The following is a 19,795-nucleotide window of genomic DNA, read 5'->3' on the forward strand; positions in this document are numbered from 1 at the left end:
AGTTAATCCTGAAAGTTGGGGGCATCTGCCAAACCACATTTGGTTTCTTTAAGGATGCAAAAACAAAGAGAGATTTGTTCGACTGCCTGGCCAAGAATCCATTATCTATTCATAAGTGTGTTAGGTGCAAACACCATTAATATTTCATTCAGTTGTAAAGTGGTAGTGGAGCTCCAGAATGGTCAAGGAAGCCATGTTTTTTGTTAAAAGCTGATTTATTGGGTTTCTTTAGAATGAATGAAAGAACGGCATTGTAACTAGGAGAAGTCATAAGCCCCCTGTTAAGTGATTGTCTTTCCACCTTCATGTGGATGGCCTATCTCACTTCTTTTTCAAATCATTTGTCTTCCCTGTCCAGAATACACCCATTTTTTGTGCGCAAAGGAGTATTCTTTCTCTTGGAGGTACATGCACACAGCTGAATCTTGACCTGAGGAATTTGCCTGTTGGTTTTGTGCCTTGTGTCTGTAGGCCAGTCCCAAGCCCGGATAAATGCAGAGGGTTGCGTCATGAAAAGCATCCGGCGGAAAAACTGCGCCAAACAAATATGAGCGTTCATCTAAAGAATTCCATACCGGATCGGTCGTGGCCCAGGTTAACAGTGCCCGCCCCCGGCACTGCTAACCTGCAGGGCGTCGGTGGAAATTCAGCTACTGTGGGTCGAAGACAAAGAAGAGGAGAAAACCGGATTTGTCGTCAGAAGAAAAAGAAGAATGCACAGAGCCTACAACTGTGTGTAGGGACTTTGAATGTTGGGACTATGACAGGAAAAGCTCAGGAGTTGGTTGACATGATGATTAGGAGAAAGGCTGATATACTGTGCATCCAAGAGAGAAGGTGGAAAGGTAGTAAGGCTAGAAGTTTAGGAGCAGGGTTTAAATTATTCTACCACAGAGTAGATGGGAAGAGAAATGGAGTAGGGGTTATTTTAAAGGAAGAGCTGTCTAAGAATGTCTTGGAGGTGAAAAGAGTATCAGATCGAGTGATGAGACTAAAATTTGAAAGTGAGGGTGTTATGTATAATGTGGTTAGCAGCTATGCCCAACAGGTAGGATGTGACCTAGAATTGAAAGAGAAATTCTGTAAGGAACTATATGAAGTAGTTCTGAGCATCTCAGACAGTGAGAGAGCTGTGATTGGTGCAGATTGTAATGGACATATTGGTATAGGAAACAAGGGCGATGAAGAAGTGATGGGTAAGTACGGCATCCAGGAAAGGAACTTTGAGGGACAGATGGTGGTGGACTTTGCAAAAAGGATGGAGATGGCTGTAGTGAACACTTATTTCCAGAAGAGGGAGGAACATATAATGACCTACAAGAGCGGAGGTAGAAGCACGCAGGTGCATTATATTTTGTGCAGACGATGTAATCTGAAGGAGATTACTGACTGTAAAGTAGTGGTAGGGGAGAGTGTAGCTCGACAGCATAGGATGGTAGTATGTAGGACGATTCTGGTGGTGGGTAGGAAGATTAAGAAGACAAAGGTAGAACAGGGAACCATGTGGTGGAAGCTGAGAAAGGAAGAATGTTGTGCGGCCTTTAAAATAGAGCTGAGACAGGATCTCGATGGAGAGCAGAAGCTCCTGGAAGACTGGACTACGACAGCCAAGGTAATCAGAGAGACAGGCAGGAGAGTACTTGGTGTGTCATCTGGTAGGAAAGGGGAGAAGCAGACTTGGTGGTGGAACCCAAAAATACAGGGAGTCATACAAGGAAAGAGATTAGCGAAGAAGAAGTGGGACACTGAGTGGATTTAGGAGAGGCGAATGGAGTACATCGAGATGCGACGTAGGGCAAAGGTAGAGGTGGCGAAGGCTAAACAAGAGGCATGTGATGACATGTACACCAGGTTGGATATGAAAGAGGGAGAAAAGGATCTCTACAGGTTGGCCAGGCAGAGGGATAGAGATGGGAAGGAGGTGCAGCAGGTAAGGGTCATTACGGATAGAGATGGAAATGTGTTGACTGGTGCCAGTAGTGTGCTAAATAAATGGAAAGAATACTTTGAGAAGTTGATGAATGAAGAAAATGAGGGAAAAGGAAGAGTTGAAGAGGCAAGTGTGAAGGACCAGGAAGCGGCAATGATTAGGAAGGGGGAAGTTCTAAAGGCACTTCAAAGGATGAAAAATGGAAAGGCAGTTGGTCCTGATGACATACCGGTGGAGGTATGGAAGCAATTTGGAGAGATGGCTGTGGAGTTTTTGACCAACTTATTCAAAAGAATAATAGCAGGCGAAAAGACGCCTGAAGAATGGAGGAAAAGTGTTCGAGTTCCCATTTTTAAGAACAGAGGCGATGTTCATTGCTGTGGGAATTATAGAGCAATAATGTTGATGAGCCACACAATGAAGTTAAGGGAAAGAGTAGTGGAGGCTCGACTCTGGACAGAAGTAAGTATCTGCGAGCAACAGTATGGTTTCATGCCGAGAAAGAGTACCACAGATGCATTATTTGCCTTGAGGATGCTAGTGGAAAAGTACAGAGAAGGTCAGAAGGAGCTACATTGTGTCTTTGTGGACCTTCTGGTGGAAAGTTGCTGGGGATGGAGCTGCCAGGCAAAAGAGTGAGAGGAAGACCAAAGAGAAGGTTGATGAATGTGGTGAGGGAAGACATGAGGGCAGTTGGGGTTGGAGAGGAAGATGCAGGAGAAAGGCTATGATGAAAAAGATGACACGCTGTGGCGACCCCTCACGGGACAAGCCGAAAGGAAAAGAATAAGAAGACTCTTAGCAGTATTTTTTAGAGTTAACATCTCTTTGCTAGCAGAGCACCATCATGATCCAAATATGTATAGACAAACTCACTTTATCTTCACAATTCACAAGTCCAACTGTAAATAGCTTACAGCACAAAATGTACAGTGTATAATGTTTTCCTGAAAAAGTTTTCCCTTTAATGTACGGTAGTTTCCAAACATTTACGGACACAAGGCACCAATTTTACATTGGAAAAATCTCGACATAACACAAAAAATGTCAGCGAAAGGATGAATTAGGGGCACAAGTACAAGTTCATCTGAATTTACCCACAAACCTAACTCTAGATCCGTATATGTGGTGCATGTAGCAAACGTATTGTGTCTGACAAATTAGACCAATAGTCTAGTATATGCCGATTATCAGAAGCTAATCATGATAATGCTGTAAGGTAATGCTAAATTTGTGCTAACATTTTACCTCTGATAACCTTTTACTTTTTAACACGTTGTTTGCTTGAAAATGGCAGCCCTTCAGCTCGCCCAGCTGTCAGGTCACAGGCTGAAAAAACTCAGTTTTGAGGGAGTATTATGTAAATTTGGCGCAATGTGACAAAACTCAGAACGGCTCACTTATAGACACGTTTCTTTAATAGTCAACGACATTTGGTTGAATTCTAAACGCTTGAAGTGATATTAAATGCAGCGCTTGTAAAGTTCTCAAGCTAACTAAGAAAGCTGTACAATTAATATTGTTGCACTGATTCAGTTTGGCCCCGTATATGGGAATCAGATTCCTGACATCACAATTTCTTTCTTTGGCAACTGTGCCCACAATAAATCTTCCGTTTGAACTTTTATCAAGCACATACCTTTCATTAATATTAAAAAGACAGAAGTGTATTTTAAAACGGCAGCATTGGTCGGATTGCAACAGCTTGTGTGACAAAGGCAACTTGGAAGCCCTGAAAACCAGCTCAACAATAGTAATGTGGTACCTTCACCCAGAGAACACCCACATTTACAAAAGCGCATGGATGTGAGTGTCGAGTTCTAAGCACCTCAATTACTAGTGCACAAATTCAATTTCAGGCTCATCAAATAAAATAGTGTCGGAAAAAAATGTTCTGATTTGGTAAAAACTACAGGAGCAAATTACTAATACTAGTGCTTCACTGTTGGGACTGTAGCGAACTGGCGATAAGCAATGCCTGTTTTTCTCCACACATACCGGTTAGAATTCAGGCCAAAAAGTTCTATCTTGATCACATCAACTTCTTCGTAAAATATGGACCATTAAGACCCACTACCTCCTTTAAGACTTAATTTGAATGTTTATCACTCAAAAAAAAAAAAAAAAATCAGTAAGTGAGCTATTTATAGAGTACTGGGCTATTCACATTTAGTGACCTTGGACAATGAACAAATGATTGGCTAATCTACAGTATCAAGGAAGGCTGCTAATGTCCAACAAAGTGGTCTTTGTGTCTTTTTTCCGTGAAGTGGGCGACTGATTTTAAAGGGACTTTTTTTTTATCAACTGAGATCCCACATCCAGCCAGCACAAAAATTCCTAATCACACTTGATAAACTCAAAACTTGTCATATGTGTACTCAAAATGAAGTTATGTTAAAGGGTTATTTCCAAATGATGAGCCAACATAGTGAAAATGTTATAATTTCTCATGCAACATCCTGAGCAGGGAATTGTCCTGTCAACACGATTAGGATTTTACTTGTTTTTGATTTTACATGTTAAAAGTTAGAGCAATGGTTAATGGCATACTGGTGCTGACAGAATGGTTGAGCAAAGGCTCTGCATTTTAGCACAAAAAGAATCTTCCAGGAAGATCTGCCTCCAGGTGATGCCTTCATATTTGCTGGCTGGGCTCAGCATGGTGACGGCCGGCATGCTGCTGGATCGAGTGCAGGTCAGTGAAACTACTGCAGCCCTTTGTTGGTCGAGGAACTACAATATACGTCCTTTTGAAAGTCAATTTTATAGATTTACTGGACAAAATTTACTGATGTGAGTATTTGAATTATTGCCAGCTGTATACTTGCATCAACAGGTCAAAATTGTTTTCCCCCAAAAATCAAAAGCAGTATTTTTTTCAAACTTTTAATGCCAAAATGTCCCTTCCATTTTATGTTCGAAATTAAGTTTCAGGATATATAGCTTTTTGCTTCTTCTTCTTCTTGTCACGTTAGGGGTCGCCACAGCGTGTCATCTTTTTTCCATTGTAGCCTATCTCCTGCAGAAGGGAAGCTAACCCCAACTGCCATCACGTCTTCCCTCACAACATCCATCAACCTTCTCTTTGGTCTTCCTCTCGCTCTTTTACCTGGCAGCTCCATCCTCAGCACACTTCTACCAATATACTCACTCTCTCGCCTCTGAACATGTCCAAACCATCGAAGTCTGCTCTCTCGAACCTTGTCTCCAAAAACATCCAACTTTGGCTGTCCCTCTAATGAGCTCATTTCTAATCCTGTCCAACCTGCTCTCTCTGAGCGAGAACCTCAACATCTTCATTTCTGTGACCTCAAGTTCTGCTTCCTGTTGTTTCTTCAGTGCCACCGTCTCTAATCCGTACATCATGGCCGGCCTCACCACCATTTTATAAACTTTGCCCTTCATCCTAGCAGAGACTCTTCTGTCACATAACACACCAGACACCTTCCGCCAGCTGTTCCAACCTGCTTGGACACGTTTCTTCACTACCTTACCACACTCACCATTGCTCTGGATTGTTGACCCTAAATATTTGAAGTCGTCCACCCTCGCTATCTCTTCTCCCTGGAGCCTCACTCTTCCCCCTCCACCCCACTCATTCACGCACATATATTCTGTTTTACTTCGGCTAATCTTCATTCCTCTCCTTTCCAGTGCGTGTCTCCATCTTTCTAATTGTTCCTCTGTCTGCTCCCTGCTTTCACTGCATATCACAATATCATCTGCAAACATCATGGTCCAAGGGGATTCCAGTCTAACCTCATCTGTCAGCCTATCCATTACTACTGCAAACAGGAAGGGGCTCAGAGCAGATCCCTGATGCAGTCCCACCTCCACCTTAAATTCTTCTGACCTCAACATGGTTCTGCTGCCATTATACATGTCATGTACTATTCTAACATATTTCTCTACCACACCAGATTTATGCATGCAGTACCATGGTTCCTGTCTTGGTACTCTGTCATAGGCTTTCTCTAGATCCGCAGACACAATGTAGCTCCTTCTAACCTTCTCTGTACTTTTCCACGAGCATCCTCAAGGCAAATAATGCATCTGTGGTACTCTTTCTAGGCATGAAATCATACTGTTGCTCGCAGATACTTACTTCTGTCCTGAGTCTAGCCTCCACTACTCTTTCCCATAACTTCATTGTGTGGCTCATCAATTTTATTCCTCTATAATTCCCACAGCTCTGAACATCGCCTTTGTTCTTAAAAATGGGAACTCGAACACTTTTCCTCCATTCTTTTCGCCCGCTAGTATTCTTTTGAATAAGTTGGTCAAAAACTCCACAGCCATCTCTCCAAATTGCTTCCATACCTCCACCGGTATGTCATCAGGACCAACTGCCTTTCCATTTTTCATCCTTTGAAGTGCCTTTAGAACTTCCCCCTTCCTAATCATTGCCGCTTCCTGGTCCTTCGCACTTGCCTCTTCAACTCTTCCTTTTCCCTCATTTTCTTCATTCATCAACTTCTCAAAGTATTCTTTCCATCTATTTAGCACACTACTGGCACCAGTCAACACATTTCCATCTCTATCCGTAATGACCCTTACCTGCTGCACCTCCTTCCCATCTCTATCCCTCTGCCTGGCCAACCTGTAGAGATCCTTTTCTCCCTCTTTCATATCCAACCTGGTGTACATGTCATCACATGCCTCTTGTTTAGCCTTCGCCACCTCTACCTTTGCCCTATGTCGCATCTCGATGTACTCCATTCGCCTCTCCTCAGTCCTCTCAGTGTCCCACTTCTTCTTCGCTAATCTCTTTCCTTGTATGACTCCCTGTATTTTTGGGTTCCACCACCAAGTCTGCTTCTCCCCTTTCCTACCAGAAGACACACCAAGTACTCTCCTGCCTGTCTCTCTGATTACCTTGGCTGTCGTAGTCCAGTCTTCCAGGAGCTTCTGCTCTCCATCAAGAGCCTGTCTCACCTCTATTTTAAAGGCCGCACAACATTCTTCCTTTCTCAGCTTCCACCACATGGTTCCCTGTTCTACCTTTTGTCTTCTTAATCTTCCTACCCACCACCAGAATCGTCCTACACACCACCATCCTATGCTGTCGAGCTACACTCTCCCCTACCACTACTTTACAGTCAGTAATCTCCTTCAGATTACACCGTCTGCACAAAATATAATACAGCTGCGTGCTTCTACCTCCGCTCTTGTAGGTCACTATATGTTCCTCCCTCTTCTGGAAATAAGTGTTCACTTCATCCTTTTTGCAAAGTCCACCACCATCTGTCCCTCAAAGTTCCTTTCCTGGATCCCGTACTTACCCATCACTTCTTCATCGCCCTTGTTTCCTATATCAATATGTCCATTACAATCTGCACCAATCACAGCTCTCTCGCTGTCTGGGATGCTCAGAACTACTTCATCTAGTTCCTTCCAGAATTTCTCTTTCAATTCTAGGTCACATCCTACCTGTGGGGCATAGCCGCTAACCACATTATACATAACACCCTCAATTTCAAATTTTAGTCTCGTCACTCGATCTGATACTCTTTTCACCTCCATGACATTCTAAGACAGCTCTTCCTTTAAAATAACCTCTACTCCATTTCTCTTCCCATCTACTCTGTGGTAGAATAATTTAAACCCTGCTCCTAAACTTCTAGCCTTACTACCTTTCCACTTGCTCTCTTGGTTGCACAGTATATCAGCCTTTATCCTAATCATCATGTCAACCAACTCCTGAGCTTTTCCTGTCATAGTCCCAACATTCAAAGTCCCTACACACAGTTGTAGGCTCTGTGCATTCCTCTTTTTCTCCTGACGACGAATCCGGTTTCTTCCTCTTCTTTGTCTTTGACCCACAGTCGCTGAATTTCCACCGATGCCCTGCAGGTTAGCAGTGCCGGGGGCGGGCGTTGTTAACCCGGGCCACGACCGATCCGGTATGGGATTCTGTAGATGAACGCTCATATTTGTTTGGCACAGTTTTTCCGCCGGATGCCCTTCCTGACGCAACCCGCTGCATTTATCCGGGCTTGGGACTGGCCTACAGATTGCACTTGGAAAAATACTGCTAAGAGTATCTTAACTAATCACATTGATATCAATGACACATCATTTTCCTGCTCAGTCACTCCTGCATTTGCTATTAGCAATTTCTATGAATCATAGAAAAATAATTGTTTATTTTAAATGGTTCAAACCTGTTTAATGCTTATTATTTATATTTGTGTACCGTGGGAGGCATACTGATTAATATATATATATATATATATATATATATATATATATATATATGCTCATTTTTTAAGTCCATTGTGCCTAAACTGTTTGTTTGAATGTGCATCAGTATGGGTAGGTTCATTAAAACTGAGGCCAAGTCGATCGTGACGTCTGTGGTATTTGAATGTTTATTCCGTAGCACTGTTGTCCATTCCCCAAAATAATGTATTTACAGTAGAGCTTAAAAACTACATAAGGTTCGGCACAGCAGCTGCTATAAAAAGATGGCTCTCGTACATCCTGAGCAAAACACGGAAAGCATGACTGTATAGCTTACCCTACCCTATGTATGCATCATTGTAAATTTTTATTTCCCCTTTGGGGAGGAGTAAAGTTTGAATGACTTCTTCTGAGGGCTCAACATTATGGTGGAGGATTGGAGTGCCATTCAGTAAAATTTTGGTTTGCGATAGGAAGGGAAAAGGATGAATCCCTGTGAGCGATTTTTTTTTTTGTTTGTTTGTTTTCTAAACACTCACTTCTAATTGGGAAGGCAAGCCATCGTTCTCTCTGGGAGCGGGAGGGAGCGAGAGTCCAAATCCGATCGTGGTGAAATGATGAAAAGCATCGGATTCCCTGGCATCTCACACTTGTTGCCTATTGCTCTTCTTAAGCCAAGTCATGTATTTAATTCACATACACTGCGCGCCGTGATATATCTGTTTAGATTTAGTGTTGACTGTGCTTGTAAGTAGTAAGACACAGAGAGAGAATGAAAGTGAGAGACTGTGCAGCGTGTTGATGAATAACTGAATCATTGATGTTTTAATGCAAGAGATGGATTCTTGAATTAGTTGAAACTAATAATATCAAACATTCATTGAGCAGCAGTACAGCCAATGTGCTCACCTATTCTGCATTCGGCCGACTCTGGAGCAACAACAAATGCGCTACAAGGCCCCCTTGGGTCGATGTGTCATCCATGGAAAGCCTTGGCAGATCCTGAAAAACTTAAGGGACCCCACTGGAATGTAAGAGGCCAACTGGGAATGTACTGTCATTTGTGGTAAATTGGAAGCATTGGAAACATAATGCGCCTTTGATCCTTCTGGACTCAGCATCACCATTCCTCCATGGCCCGTCAAAAGGTGATAGGCAGTGAGAACCCTTACTCAGAGAATTTAATTTAGGCAGCAAATATGGCCAAAATCCCACAGCGCACAACATTATGGGAACATAGTGTAAATGCAACCTCAGGTAAATACAGCAGTCAGCTTCTGCAGCAACGTCACTTTCCTTTGAATGCGCATACAATACAGTACCCCGAGAAAGAATACATTCTAGGGCATGACTTTAGATTCAACCCCCTTCACTAAGAAATTGAACTTCCTCATTTACTGCACATGTGGACAAAATTGTTGGGACTGTCAAAGTATTCATCCAGTGAAATCTGCTGCGCAGTGTCAGAAAGCTTGGGCTCAACCGTCGTTCACGGGCCCCACCAATAGGATAAAGACAGATTAACAGACATAAGAATATCAATGTACAAATATTGGACAGCTCTGAAGTTTTGAGCCCTCATCTAAATCCTCTTGAACAGAACATCTATGTGGAAACTGAAACATCCAGTCCAGGGAAAGCACCCATCATAATCGTTTGACCGTTGCAATTCTTTAAAAAGGTTTCTTTCAAAGAATTTTGCGTGTGAGTTCCATTTTTTTTTTTTTACAACAGTATGATGAAATGCCACACAGGTTTGAAATTTTATAATATTGTAACAAGAATATTTCTGGCTTCAGTGAAGTATCTATATAAATGTAATAAATAAAACAACCTTAACTTAAAGGGTAAGATTGATGAACAAATGTCACAACGAGTGTCAACATGGCATTTTGGGGAATTCAATAATTCGCCCAGGTTCCATTATATTTCTTTATATTATTATTTTTTATATTATATACAAATATTCAAAATTTAAATCAATATGGACAGTACATGGACGTATTTTTTGAAAATGAGGCGAGAGGGTGGCGGACACCTGTATGCTTATTACTGACTGCACGTACTATGAAGAATAATAGAGAGTGATTATCCATTTGGGAAGTAGGATAATTATTGTACTTTCACTAACAACATTTTTAGGCTTTGTCTTTCAGCAGCATTTGTAATTTATTTATGTATTTATTTTGTCTGATGAGGCCTCATTTGCAAAGCAGTCCTCCCACTTCCAAGAGACCATGCCTGCAGCGCACAAAATCAAGAGCACTTGAAGCAGCTCTCCCCGGGGATCTAATTTCATACAAATTGCTGTAGACCATTTGATCATCTTCTGCCCCCTCCATTAACAGCTGCTACAACCATGGCCCACCATGGCCCCATGCACATGAGGACCTCTTATCGGAGTGAACAAACTATTACGTGTGGCTCACTCGTGTGCCAGTATGACTCCCGTATGATAAACAAATAAATGACTTTAACTCCCAGTGGAAACGCTTCCATTGTGTACTACTGAACATGTATGAGGATTTGCTTGTCTGCTTGAGAACCAAAAGCGCAGAACAGGGAAGGCTTGGATTTTTTTGCTTTTTAAGCAATGTAGATGGTGGCCATAATGCAAGTGTAAGAAGATGCAATGTCCCCAAGCTAATATTCTGCCACTGCAGAGAACATGAACGAGTCAGACAGATTAGTGTCAGTGTGGCACAGGCAGGCAGCGCTTGTAAAATGTAATCTCCTGCATGGCGATGTAGTAGGATTTACTACAATCTCCATGAACTCACATCTATTCCAAACACAATGCATTACTTTCAAAAAGTACATTAAATAAGTGATGATAACATAAACAAAAAAAATGTCACAGTCAAGTTCTGCTTTAGTAAATGTTCTATTAGATGAACAAGACAGTCTTTTCACAGCCTGTCTGAAATTATAGTGATTTACTAAAGTAGGACGCAGTCTAGGAACGGATCATATAACACCGTCGGGTACTGCCTCCACACTATGTTAAACTTGACCAAAGTTATTAATTTCCCTATAAAGACTCTTTGCACCATCTGAACTGCAGCATCAGTGAGCCCCAATGAGCCGAACCATGCAGACCATGTGGAGATAAGACAGGTCTCACTGAGAACTATGAAATAATTTTATGGTCATATATTTTAATCAAAACAAAAACCGATGAGGTAAAAGACACATTTATAACGGGGGGGGGGGGTGTTCTGCTCAGTGCGCAATCCCATGCATCCTTAACAAACGTGAGATTTCACACAAAAGAAGGTAATTTTGAAATCAACTTACCTTGACTCCAAATTCCGCCTGGTAATGATCGCGAGTTAAAAGTCGAGTTTTTTCCTGACAATGAAGCTTTCTGTATGCCAAATGTGTGTAAGACGTGTACAATGAAAGTTGTTCAAAAGCAAAAAAAATATGATGTAGTAGTGTACAGTGCACCATCTGTTGTGCCGCTGTGCTTCGAGCAGGTTGGAGGAGGAGGAGGGAGGAGGAGGAGGAGAAAGGAGAGACTGGGAGAGGAGGTGTGCGTGCGTTCACAGTCCCCGCGCAAACACGCAGGGCTACGTCACCTCAGGAACGCGTACAGTAGATTTGGACTTTTATTGAGAAAAGCAAGCACGCATATTGTAATTGTGAAATAATTATTATGCTCCAGCGTTATTTGTCATCACTGCATGAATGATCACTGATCCTTTTGAACTTCACCACAATGTGTCAATATTTCTGAATGTTATTAAAAAAATTATTGTTTGAGTATATTTCTGCCACCGTACTATAGTGTAGATCACATGGTAATTAGCAATCGCTTAACTGCGTAAAGATATAGGTCAGGCACGGTGGAGCAGCTAGTTAGAAAGTTGGCCTCACAGTTCTGAGGACCGCAGTTCAAATCCTGACCCTGCCTATGTGGAGTTTGCATGTTCTCCCCATGCCTGCATGGGTTTCTTCAGGCATATCCTTAAAACATGCATTAATTGGAGACTCTAAATTGCCCCTAGGTGTGATTGTATGACTGTTGTCTGTCTCTTTGTTCACTGTGATTGGCTGGAAACCAGTCAAGGATGTGCCCGCCTCCTGCCCGACAATAGCTGGGATTGACTCCAACATTTCCGAGAGCCTTGTGAGGATAAGCGGCTCAGAAAAAGGCTAGATAGATTTAGGTCAAGTGATTGTTGTTAGAAATCACAATGCTGCTCCTGATGACAATGATGTTCGTGAAGACGAATATCATTAGTTGTTGTAGAAGTGGAAGTAATCGTAGTCGAAATGTAGGTGTAGTCTCAGCTAAAACCCTCCCGTGTGGAGTTTGCCTGTTTTCTCCTTGCTTGCATTGACTTTCTCTGGTTTCCTTCCATCTATTTATTTGTCTTGCAGAGCATTTCTCCTCACTGGGGTCGTGGTTGGGCTGGACCCTATCCCAGCTGACTCTGGGTGAGAAGTGGGGTACACCCTCCTCTGGTCACCAGCCAAGGCAGGGAAGGTTTCCTCCTACATCCCTCAAAATCGGTCCAAGGCAGTTGATAATGCCTAAATTGATTTTGAACTGTATTTTTCCAAATCAACCAATGCTAAAAGGAAAATCCATACAAAAATAACAAATCTTCACATTTTCAAAAGGACAGAAATTAGACGGTACATACAGTGATTGTTCTGAAACCAGGGGAAAAAACGAATTGGTTTTATATTTTTGAACAATTCTTGGAACGAAAGATTTGAAAAAATTAGTCCATTAGTGTGAAGCAGTTCGAATTGTCAGGGAATGTCACATTTTCACTATCACAGCTACAAAAAACAAATTAACTAGATTGTCATGATACTCTCCTAAAATAATTTCATACTATGTTAAATGTTGTTTGTAATGTTCACGTTTTTAACACAGTAAACGTTATCTTGACATCATCCAAATACACTAATTTGTCAAGAGCTATGCAGAGCATGGGGTGGACCCAAATGCAGGACTCCCAGGCAAAGGCATAATGTTCAGAGTGGTTTTATTCCCCGCGACCTTGTGAGGATAAGCGGTTAAGAAAACAGATGGATGAATGGATGTTTTTTTTTTAATGGATATTGGCATCACATCGTTGTTGGCCACTTGGGCATGCAGTGTAAATTGAGCGTAAGTGAACATAATTTGTGCGAGGTATCAGCTCATACTTGGTTAAACTGCAAGACTGATATCAAAGTGAACAGTCAGTAAATCAAAATGATACATTTGATACAATGGGGTTAGAAAATAACAGTCTGAAGAACCTAAGAATAAGATACCTCACATTCTCACAAGGTTCCTTTTACACGTTCATTCTCAGAATACCTACATAAGCCGATGGTTTTCCTTCATTATGACAGAATGGGTAAATCAACCGGACAAAAAAATTGATCCACAGACAGAAATGTGGTGTTGCAATCCCTAACGCATTGTTATTGATTCTTTGTTTAGTTTTTTCTTCAATTGCTCTACATCCCTGCCAAGTAGAAATCATTTTCTCCCACCCTTCTTCTCACTGCCGTATGAAAAGGACAAAATATTCTCTCACACAAACTGCTGCTTCCTCGCCCACATGTGCTCAAATCTGTTGAAGCCAGATTTTTAATAAACCACTCAACCATCTCTGTGTCCACTAAAGAAACATTACAGGGACACCTCCAGTTTGGAATTACAGGGCATTAAAATAGTGTGGCTCAAACTCCTCTTATTTGATTAGAAATGAGTATTGGGGCCATGCTCAAAAGAAAAAATGAATATGCTGTAATCTTTACATTCCACTCTTACAAGAATTATAAAACACAGGACGTGATATTAACTTTGTTGTGTGAGTATTTGTCAGTCACATGAGGTTAACCTCACAATGAGAGTGGAATGGTTGCTGCATCTCAGACTTAGGGGGGTTGCAAATTGCAGTACTTCAGTAGTGTGGCATGATGCTTCACAGATCTGAGGTCACAGGCTTAAATCCGGCCTCCCCTGTGTGGAGATTGCATGTTCTCCCCGTGTCAGAGTACTCCAGTTTCCTCCCACATCCCCAAAACATGCATGGTAGGTTAATTAAAGAGTGAATGTGAATGTGAATGTTTATTTGTCTGTGTGCCTTGCGATTGGCTGGTGACCAGTTTAGCGTGTATGTCGGCTCTTCCCAGAGTCATCTGGGATAGGCACCAGTTATCTGAGGTCAACCTTAATTGAGTGGCATGAAGCTGTCACTCAGACATGGTGAAGATGTAAATTTTCGGCTGCATCAAATGACCCCTCCGTACAGGGCACTTAACCACGCCTCCTGAAGTGACGTCACGCCACGTGCGCTCACGTAAGACAAACAGTAAAAATGGCAAATACAATACAATACATTCTGCTTCTGATTTCATTCAAATCAACGATTTATTATAGATTCTAAATACAATACATTCTTAACTGAGAGAGACGCCATGCTTCTGATTTCATTCAATCATTCACTCGTAGCAATGTTATGCTAGCGGAGAACGTCTCATTCATTTATATGAGACGTGTATTAAAAATCAAATTTAGGGGATATCTTTGTGCAAACACAGTCTGGTTAACCTTCGGCCGCGAGCCAACAAGAAATCAATACGTTTGTGCAGTCCGATCATCGCTAAATATCGCTCAACAAAGAATAAGTGTGTCAATCGTTCACACGTAGCAATGTTATGATAGCGGAGAACGTCTCATTCATTTATACGAGACGTGTATTAAAAATCAAATTTAGGGCATATCTTTGTGCAAACACAGTCTGGTTAACCTTCGGCCGCGAGCCAACAAGAAATCAATACGTTTGTGCAGTCCGATCATCGCTAAATATCGCTCAACAAAGAATAAGTGTGTCAATCGTTCACACGTAGCAATGTTATGCTAGCGGAGAACGTCTCATTCATTTATATGAGACGTGTATTAAAAATCAAATTTAGGGCATATCTTCGTGCAAACACAGTCTGGTTAAGCTTCAGCCACGAGCCAGCAAGAAAGCGACACGTTTGTGCAGTCCGATCATCGCTAAATATCGCTCAACAAAGAATAAGTGTGTCAATCGTTCACACGTAGCAATGTTATGATAGCGGAGAACGTCTCATTCATTTATACGAGACGTGTATTAAAAATCAAATTTAGGGCATATCTTTGTGCAAACACAGTCTGGTTAACCTTCGGCCGCGAGCCAACAAGAAATCAATACGTTTGTGCAGTCCGATCATCGCTAAATATCGCTCAACAAAGAATAAGTGTGTCAATCGTTCACACGTAGCAATGTTATGCTAGCGGAGAACGTCTCATTCATTTATATGAGACGTGTATTAAAAATCAAATTTAGGGCATATCTTCGTGCAAACACAGTCTGGTTAAGCTTCAGCCACGAGCCAGCAAGAAAGCGACACGTTTGTGCAGTCCGATCATCGCTAAATATCGCTCAACAAAGAATAAGTGTGTCAATCGTTCACACGCAGCAGTGTTATGCTAGCGAAGAACTTCAAATTCATTTATACGAGACATGTATTGAAAATCAAATATAGGGCATACCTTCGTGCAAACATATGTGTTCCGGTTGATATTAGATGGATTTAGTTGATGATGCGGTCTTCCACAAAGTTTGATCCATCGAAGGCATTTTTCGTACTGGGTCTTCGGTTTTGGAAAGGGTACGAATCGAATTCCACCAACTAGCCTTTCAGGATACCTGTCGTCACTATTACAAAGTCCGTGACTACACCTCTTAACCATATTTTTTGTTAAATAACCCAAATACGCGATAAAACACTAACTAACCCTATACTGGACCATGCAATGTTCTCAGAGAAAATGGCGGTAACAAAAACGGGCTTTGGTCTATGCAGATCTCTGGCCTCTGATTGGTCAGTGACGCGGATTTCGTAATATCCACGGAGGGGTCAATTATCCACCTAAAGTTGTAGTGAGTAAAAAAATTGTAAAAGATTAGAGTAAAAATATATCATGGGCAACAATTTAACGAACATTACTGACTGAATATATTTCGCTTTAATACCTCTGCTGCTTTCTCTCAAAAAAAAATAAATAAAAATGTTTCCCCAAAATTTCAAGGTCCCTACTCTACTAATACTGTCATGGTGACATCAGTATTTTCTTTTAAACAAAGTCAAACTTGACGTCAGTATTTTTTTAAACAAAGTCAAATTTCACATTTGTCTTTGTGTGCACATATTAGGGGCAGGTCTCCTCCTTTCTGTATAAAAGTGATTTGTTTTATTTTTGTGAAGCACTTTGTGGTGCAGTTTTATGTAGTAAAGGTGCTAGACAGTGTTTTGATTTTGATTTGTTTTGATTTGAAGTTTGTTTTTGTGATTAATCTTTATTGTGCCAATGGACATTTGGTTCAAAACAATAACCATAAAATGTATCCATTATTTTGGTCAACTGTCACGTTGAAATAAGCTGAAGTATTTTTTGAGGTTTGTTGGGTGTATGAGAAATGGTTTTGTGCTTTGTCCAATGGAGTGAATGGAGTGATCTTAATAAAAATGTTTTTTTCTGTTACTTTTGAAAATGCCCTACACCTAATTCAGCTCCCTATTCTGCAATAAATGTTGAAGGTTGTTGAAACCAAAGGAATGATAAATGAACGACTGTGTATTTTATGCAGGGCTGGATGAATTAAACAAGATTTGTGCCACTTGATGAACTTCATAGACAGGCTAATTGTTATCCTGCTTTATGTTATGTGTTGAAATGAAATTGGAAAATGGAGTTGAAATATTCAAAGTCTTAATAATTGAGTCCCCAAAGTCACTTCACTCCTTGTGAAATGAGGTTTTAGCTCACCGAAAGAGCCTTCGTGACACATTTGCTGGTAGGGTGTCATTATCAGTCCTGTAAATTACACAATAAGCAAGAAAAATGACTGCTCTGTAATCTATATTGTGTTAAATTTGCTGGATGCTTATAATATCTTAAGTATAAAATAAATAAAAAAATAAAATAAAAAAGTATAAAATATCTTAAGAGGCAGGACCATAAGACATATAGTATAAGAGGAAAAAGGTATAAGAAACCATTCCGAGTCCTTGAGGAGGAGCTAAAAAGCGAGTGCAGCTTCAGTGTGTCCGATAGGTTTAGCACTTTCATGAGTCATTTTATTTCCTGTCATAATAATGTTTGTGCAAAGTTGCATTTTTTGGTTTACTTTTTTTTTTTTTTTTTTGCCAAAGTAGACACAAATGTCCCTTTTAAATTCAGGAATAAAGGTTACAGCTTGTAATCTGTGACCGAGGTGGTGTTCTCTTTCGGGAGACTCAATAGTTCTGATCACTAAGTAGACTTCCATTCAGTCAGAGGTGACGCTAATAAGGGTTCTATTTTCTAGGTTCAGTACAAAGAGTACAAATTAGGTCACAGTGGTTCTCAACTAATTATTGGAGACATCCTGTTGTCCTCCCGTTGCTCTCTACAGTTGTTTCTCTAGCAATTGGTGTACTCGTAGTCACAGAGTGACCTGCTGTTTTCTCTGCATGTGCCTGATATCGCAACAACAGTCGTGGGCCGTGGCCTTGTAGCATCAGAGTGTTCATGCTGGAGTTGCTATAGCAACGGATGATCGGAGCATTTATTTCTCTTTTTGTGTGCATATTGAGGTGATGATGAGGGAAATATGATTTTGAAATCTGTCACAAGCACGATGGCAGAATCTGTCCCACATCAAAACGCCAGAAGAGCAATACATGTCAACTTGTTGTTACTCCTTATTACAGAAATGTACAGAAACACTAAAACTGATTTAATGACTGTAATGTATGCCTCCCTGCTGGTAACCATCCGTGACTGATGTTTCCTCTGGCAGAAAAAAAGTGAAGCATGGCAACATCCCCCCTAAACAAGATCTCCAACAGGATGCGAAATCACAAAGGGCACAGCATGATGTGCGATTCCCCCTTCAGAGGCGATGCTGCATGCTGACACTTTTGGAACTCTTGAAAGGTCACAGCTAAAAGCATCAACAACTGCGACTGTCTTTAACCATTGTACAATGTGTGCTTGTTGCAGGTCATTTACTTTTTGCAATGAGACATTTGAATAGTCACTGATGGTGTAGTGGTACACACACCTGCTTCTGGTGCAGGCAACGTGGGATCGATTCCCACTCAGTGATGTTGTCGACATCTGCCCTGCAACTGACTGGCGACTAGTTTAGGGTGTAGTCGTCCTTTTGCCCGAAGCCAGCTGGCATAGGCTCCAGCTTTCCCGCAACCCTTGTGAGGTTAAGCGGCTTGGAATAATGACATGTTGCTGTCACGTTTAATGCCTGAATCAGACTACATTGCAGATTTGGTCTCTCACGATGGCACCATGTCAGACTACTGCCATAAAATCCTGCCACATCTACAACACTACACGACATATATTACGAAACCATCGTATCTCATCTTTTATGCTCATCGGGCTAATCTTGTCAAATCAAGCTGTCAGGGAGGAAGGGGACCGGAAAATGTGTCACCACTTCGAGAGATGACCATAACCATTGCTATAGCATCAACAACTAAAATTCTGAAAGAATGGGAGCTAGCTTTGATTGTGGCAATAATGTATTAAATTAAATTAATGATTAATTAATTAAAGTAATTAATTAATTAGTAATTCATTGATTAAAGTAATCTCCGGGGAGCTCGTTCAGCCGGGGAGCGAGCTCACAGCTGCTCGGTGGAGCAAGTTCCCCGGCGAGCCCGGGAGCTCGCTCCCCGGCCGCTTCCTGATCAACCAATACTGCTATTTCTTCATCAGATGATGATAAATCGGAGGAATCAGTGCTGGGCATAATGGTGTCCCATGTAATCGAACATTTGGAACAGCACCTAACATGTCACATCCATGTAGGTCATGTGACTCACGAAAATGGCAGCGCCCCTGAAAAGTCGTCATTGTTGATAAAAATCTTCTCAAAAAACTATTAAATGAGAGAGGATTTACCTTCACATTGTCAAGATAGAGTACATATTACATGACCTATTAGATACATTGTTAATGCAAACCACCGGAATTCCCCTTTAAACCAGAGGATGGAAAATTTTTAACTGGTCTGCTCTGTGGTGGTGTGTATTGAATTTAAACTGTGAAAAGAACATAAACTCTATTGTGTGTATTTGGTATCAGTGAGCTGAGTCTGAAAGCCCTGGGAAGATTACATTCGTATGGCAACACACATCCATCTTTCCATTTTCTGAGTCGCTTATCCTCACGAGGGTTGCCTTACCCAGCTGTCATCGGGCAGGAGGTGGGGTACACTCTGAAGTGGTTGCCGGCCAACGACAGGGCACAGGGAGACAGAAAACGATCAAACTCACAATCACACTTCGGGGCAATTTAGAGTCTCCAATTCATGGCAACACACATAAAGCTGAAATCTGATTGGACTGCAAAGGATTTAACCCTTTATTGACTGGAGGTTGCCCAGCCAAGTCATATAATATGAAATGAATACATGAGACTGTTGGAAACAATACAGTTTTATCTAAGTTGTAAATGCAGGTCAATGCTTTTGATAAGGGTGAGGCCAGTTGAGAAGGTCCTGAATGAACTTAGTGAATGGCCTAGTAGTCAGTACAAGGTTACGTCATAACGACGGAGAAATATACAAGACTGACGATACCCTGTACTCTTACAATGACCCCTCACACCAAAAAAAAAAAAAACCCACA

General features: G+C 41.3%; 1 protein-coding gene and 1 non-coding gene across 4 annotated transcripts in view; one reads left to right on the plus strand and one right to left on the minus strand.

Moving 5' to 3' along the window:
* The window catches only part of camkvb (CaM kinase-like vesicle-associated b), a 49,437-nt gene extending 33,226 nt beyond the window's left edge, over positions 1 to 16,211 (minus strand). For 2 of the 3 annotated variants that reach the window (XM_061832590.1, XM_061832587.1), the window contains exon 1: positions 15,651 to 15,907. In XM_061832590.1, coding sequence (XP_061688574.1) covers positions 15,651 to 15,664 — 14 coding nt within the window. In that variant the 5' untranslated portion in view covers positions 15,665 to 15,907. Of the gene's footprint in view, positions 1 to 15,650; positions 15,908 to 16,134 lie in introns of those variants that run through there. The other variant, XM_061832589.1, reaches the window with a different exon arrangement.
* Positions 16,212 to 18,180: 1,969 nt separating this feature from the next.
* On the plus strand, positions 18,181 to 18,252 carry trnaq-cug (transfer RNA glutamine (anticodon CUG)). The gene has a single exon. It is a non-coding gene; the product is annotated as a tRNA-Gln (tRNA).
* Positions 18,253 to 19,795: the final 1,543 nt, after the last annotated feature.

The sequence above is a fragment of the Syngnathoides biaculeatus genome, chromosome 10 (genome assembly GCF_019802595.1).
Source record: "Syngnathoides biaculeatus isolate LvHL_M chromosome 10, ASM1980259v1, whole genome shotgun sequence".
Lineage (NCBI taxonomy): Eukaryota > Metazoa > Chordata > Actinopteri > Syngnathiformes > Syngnathidae > Syngnathoides > Syngnathoides biaculeatus.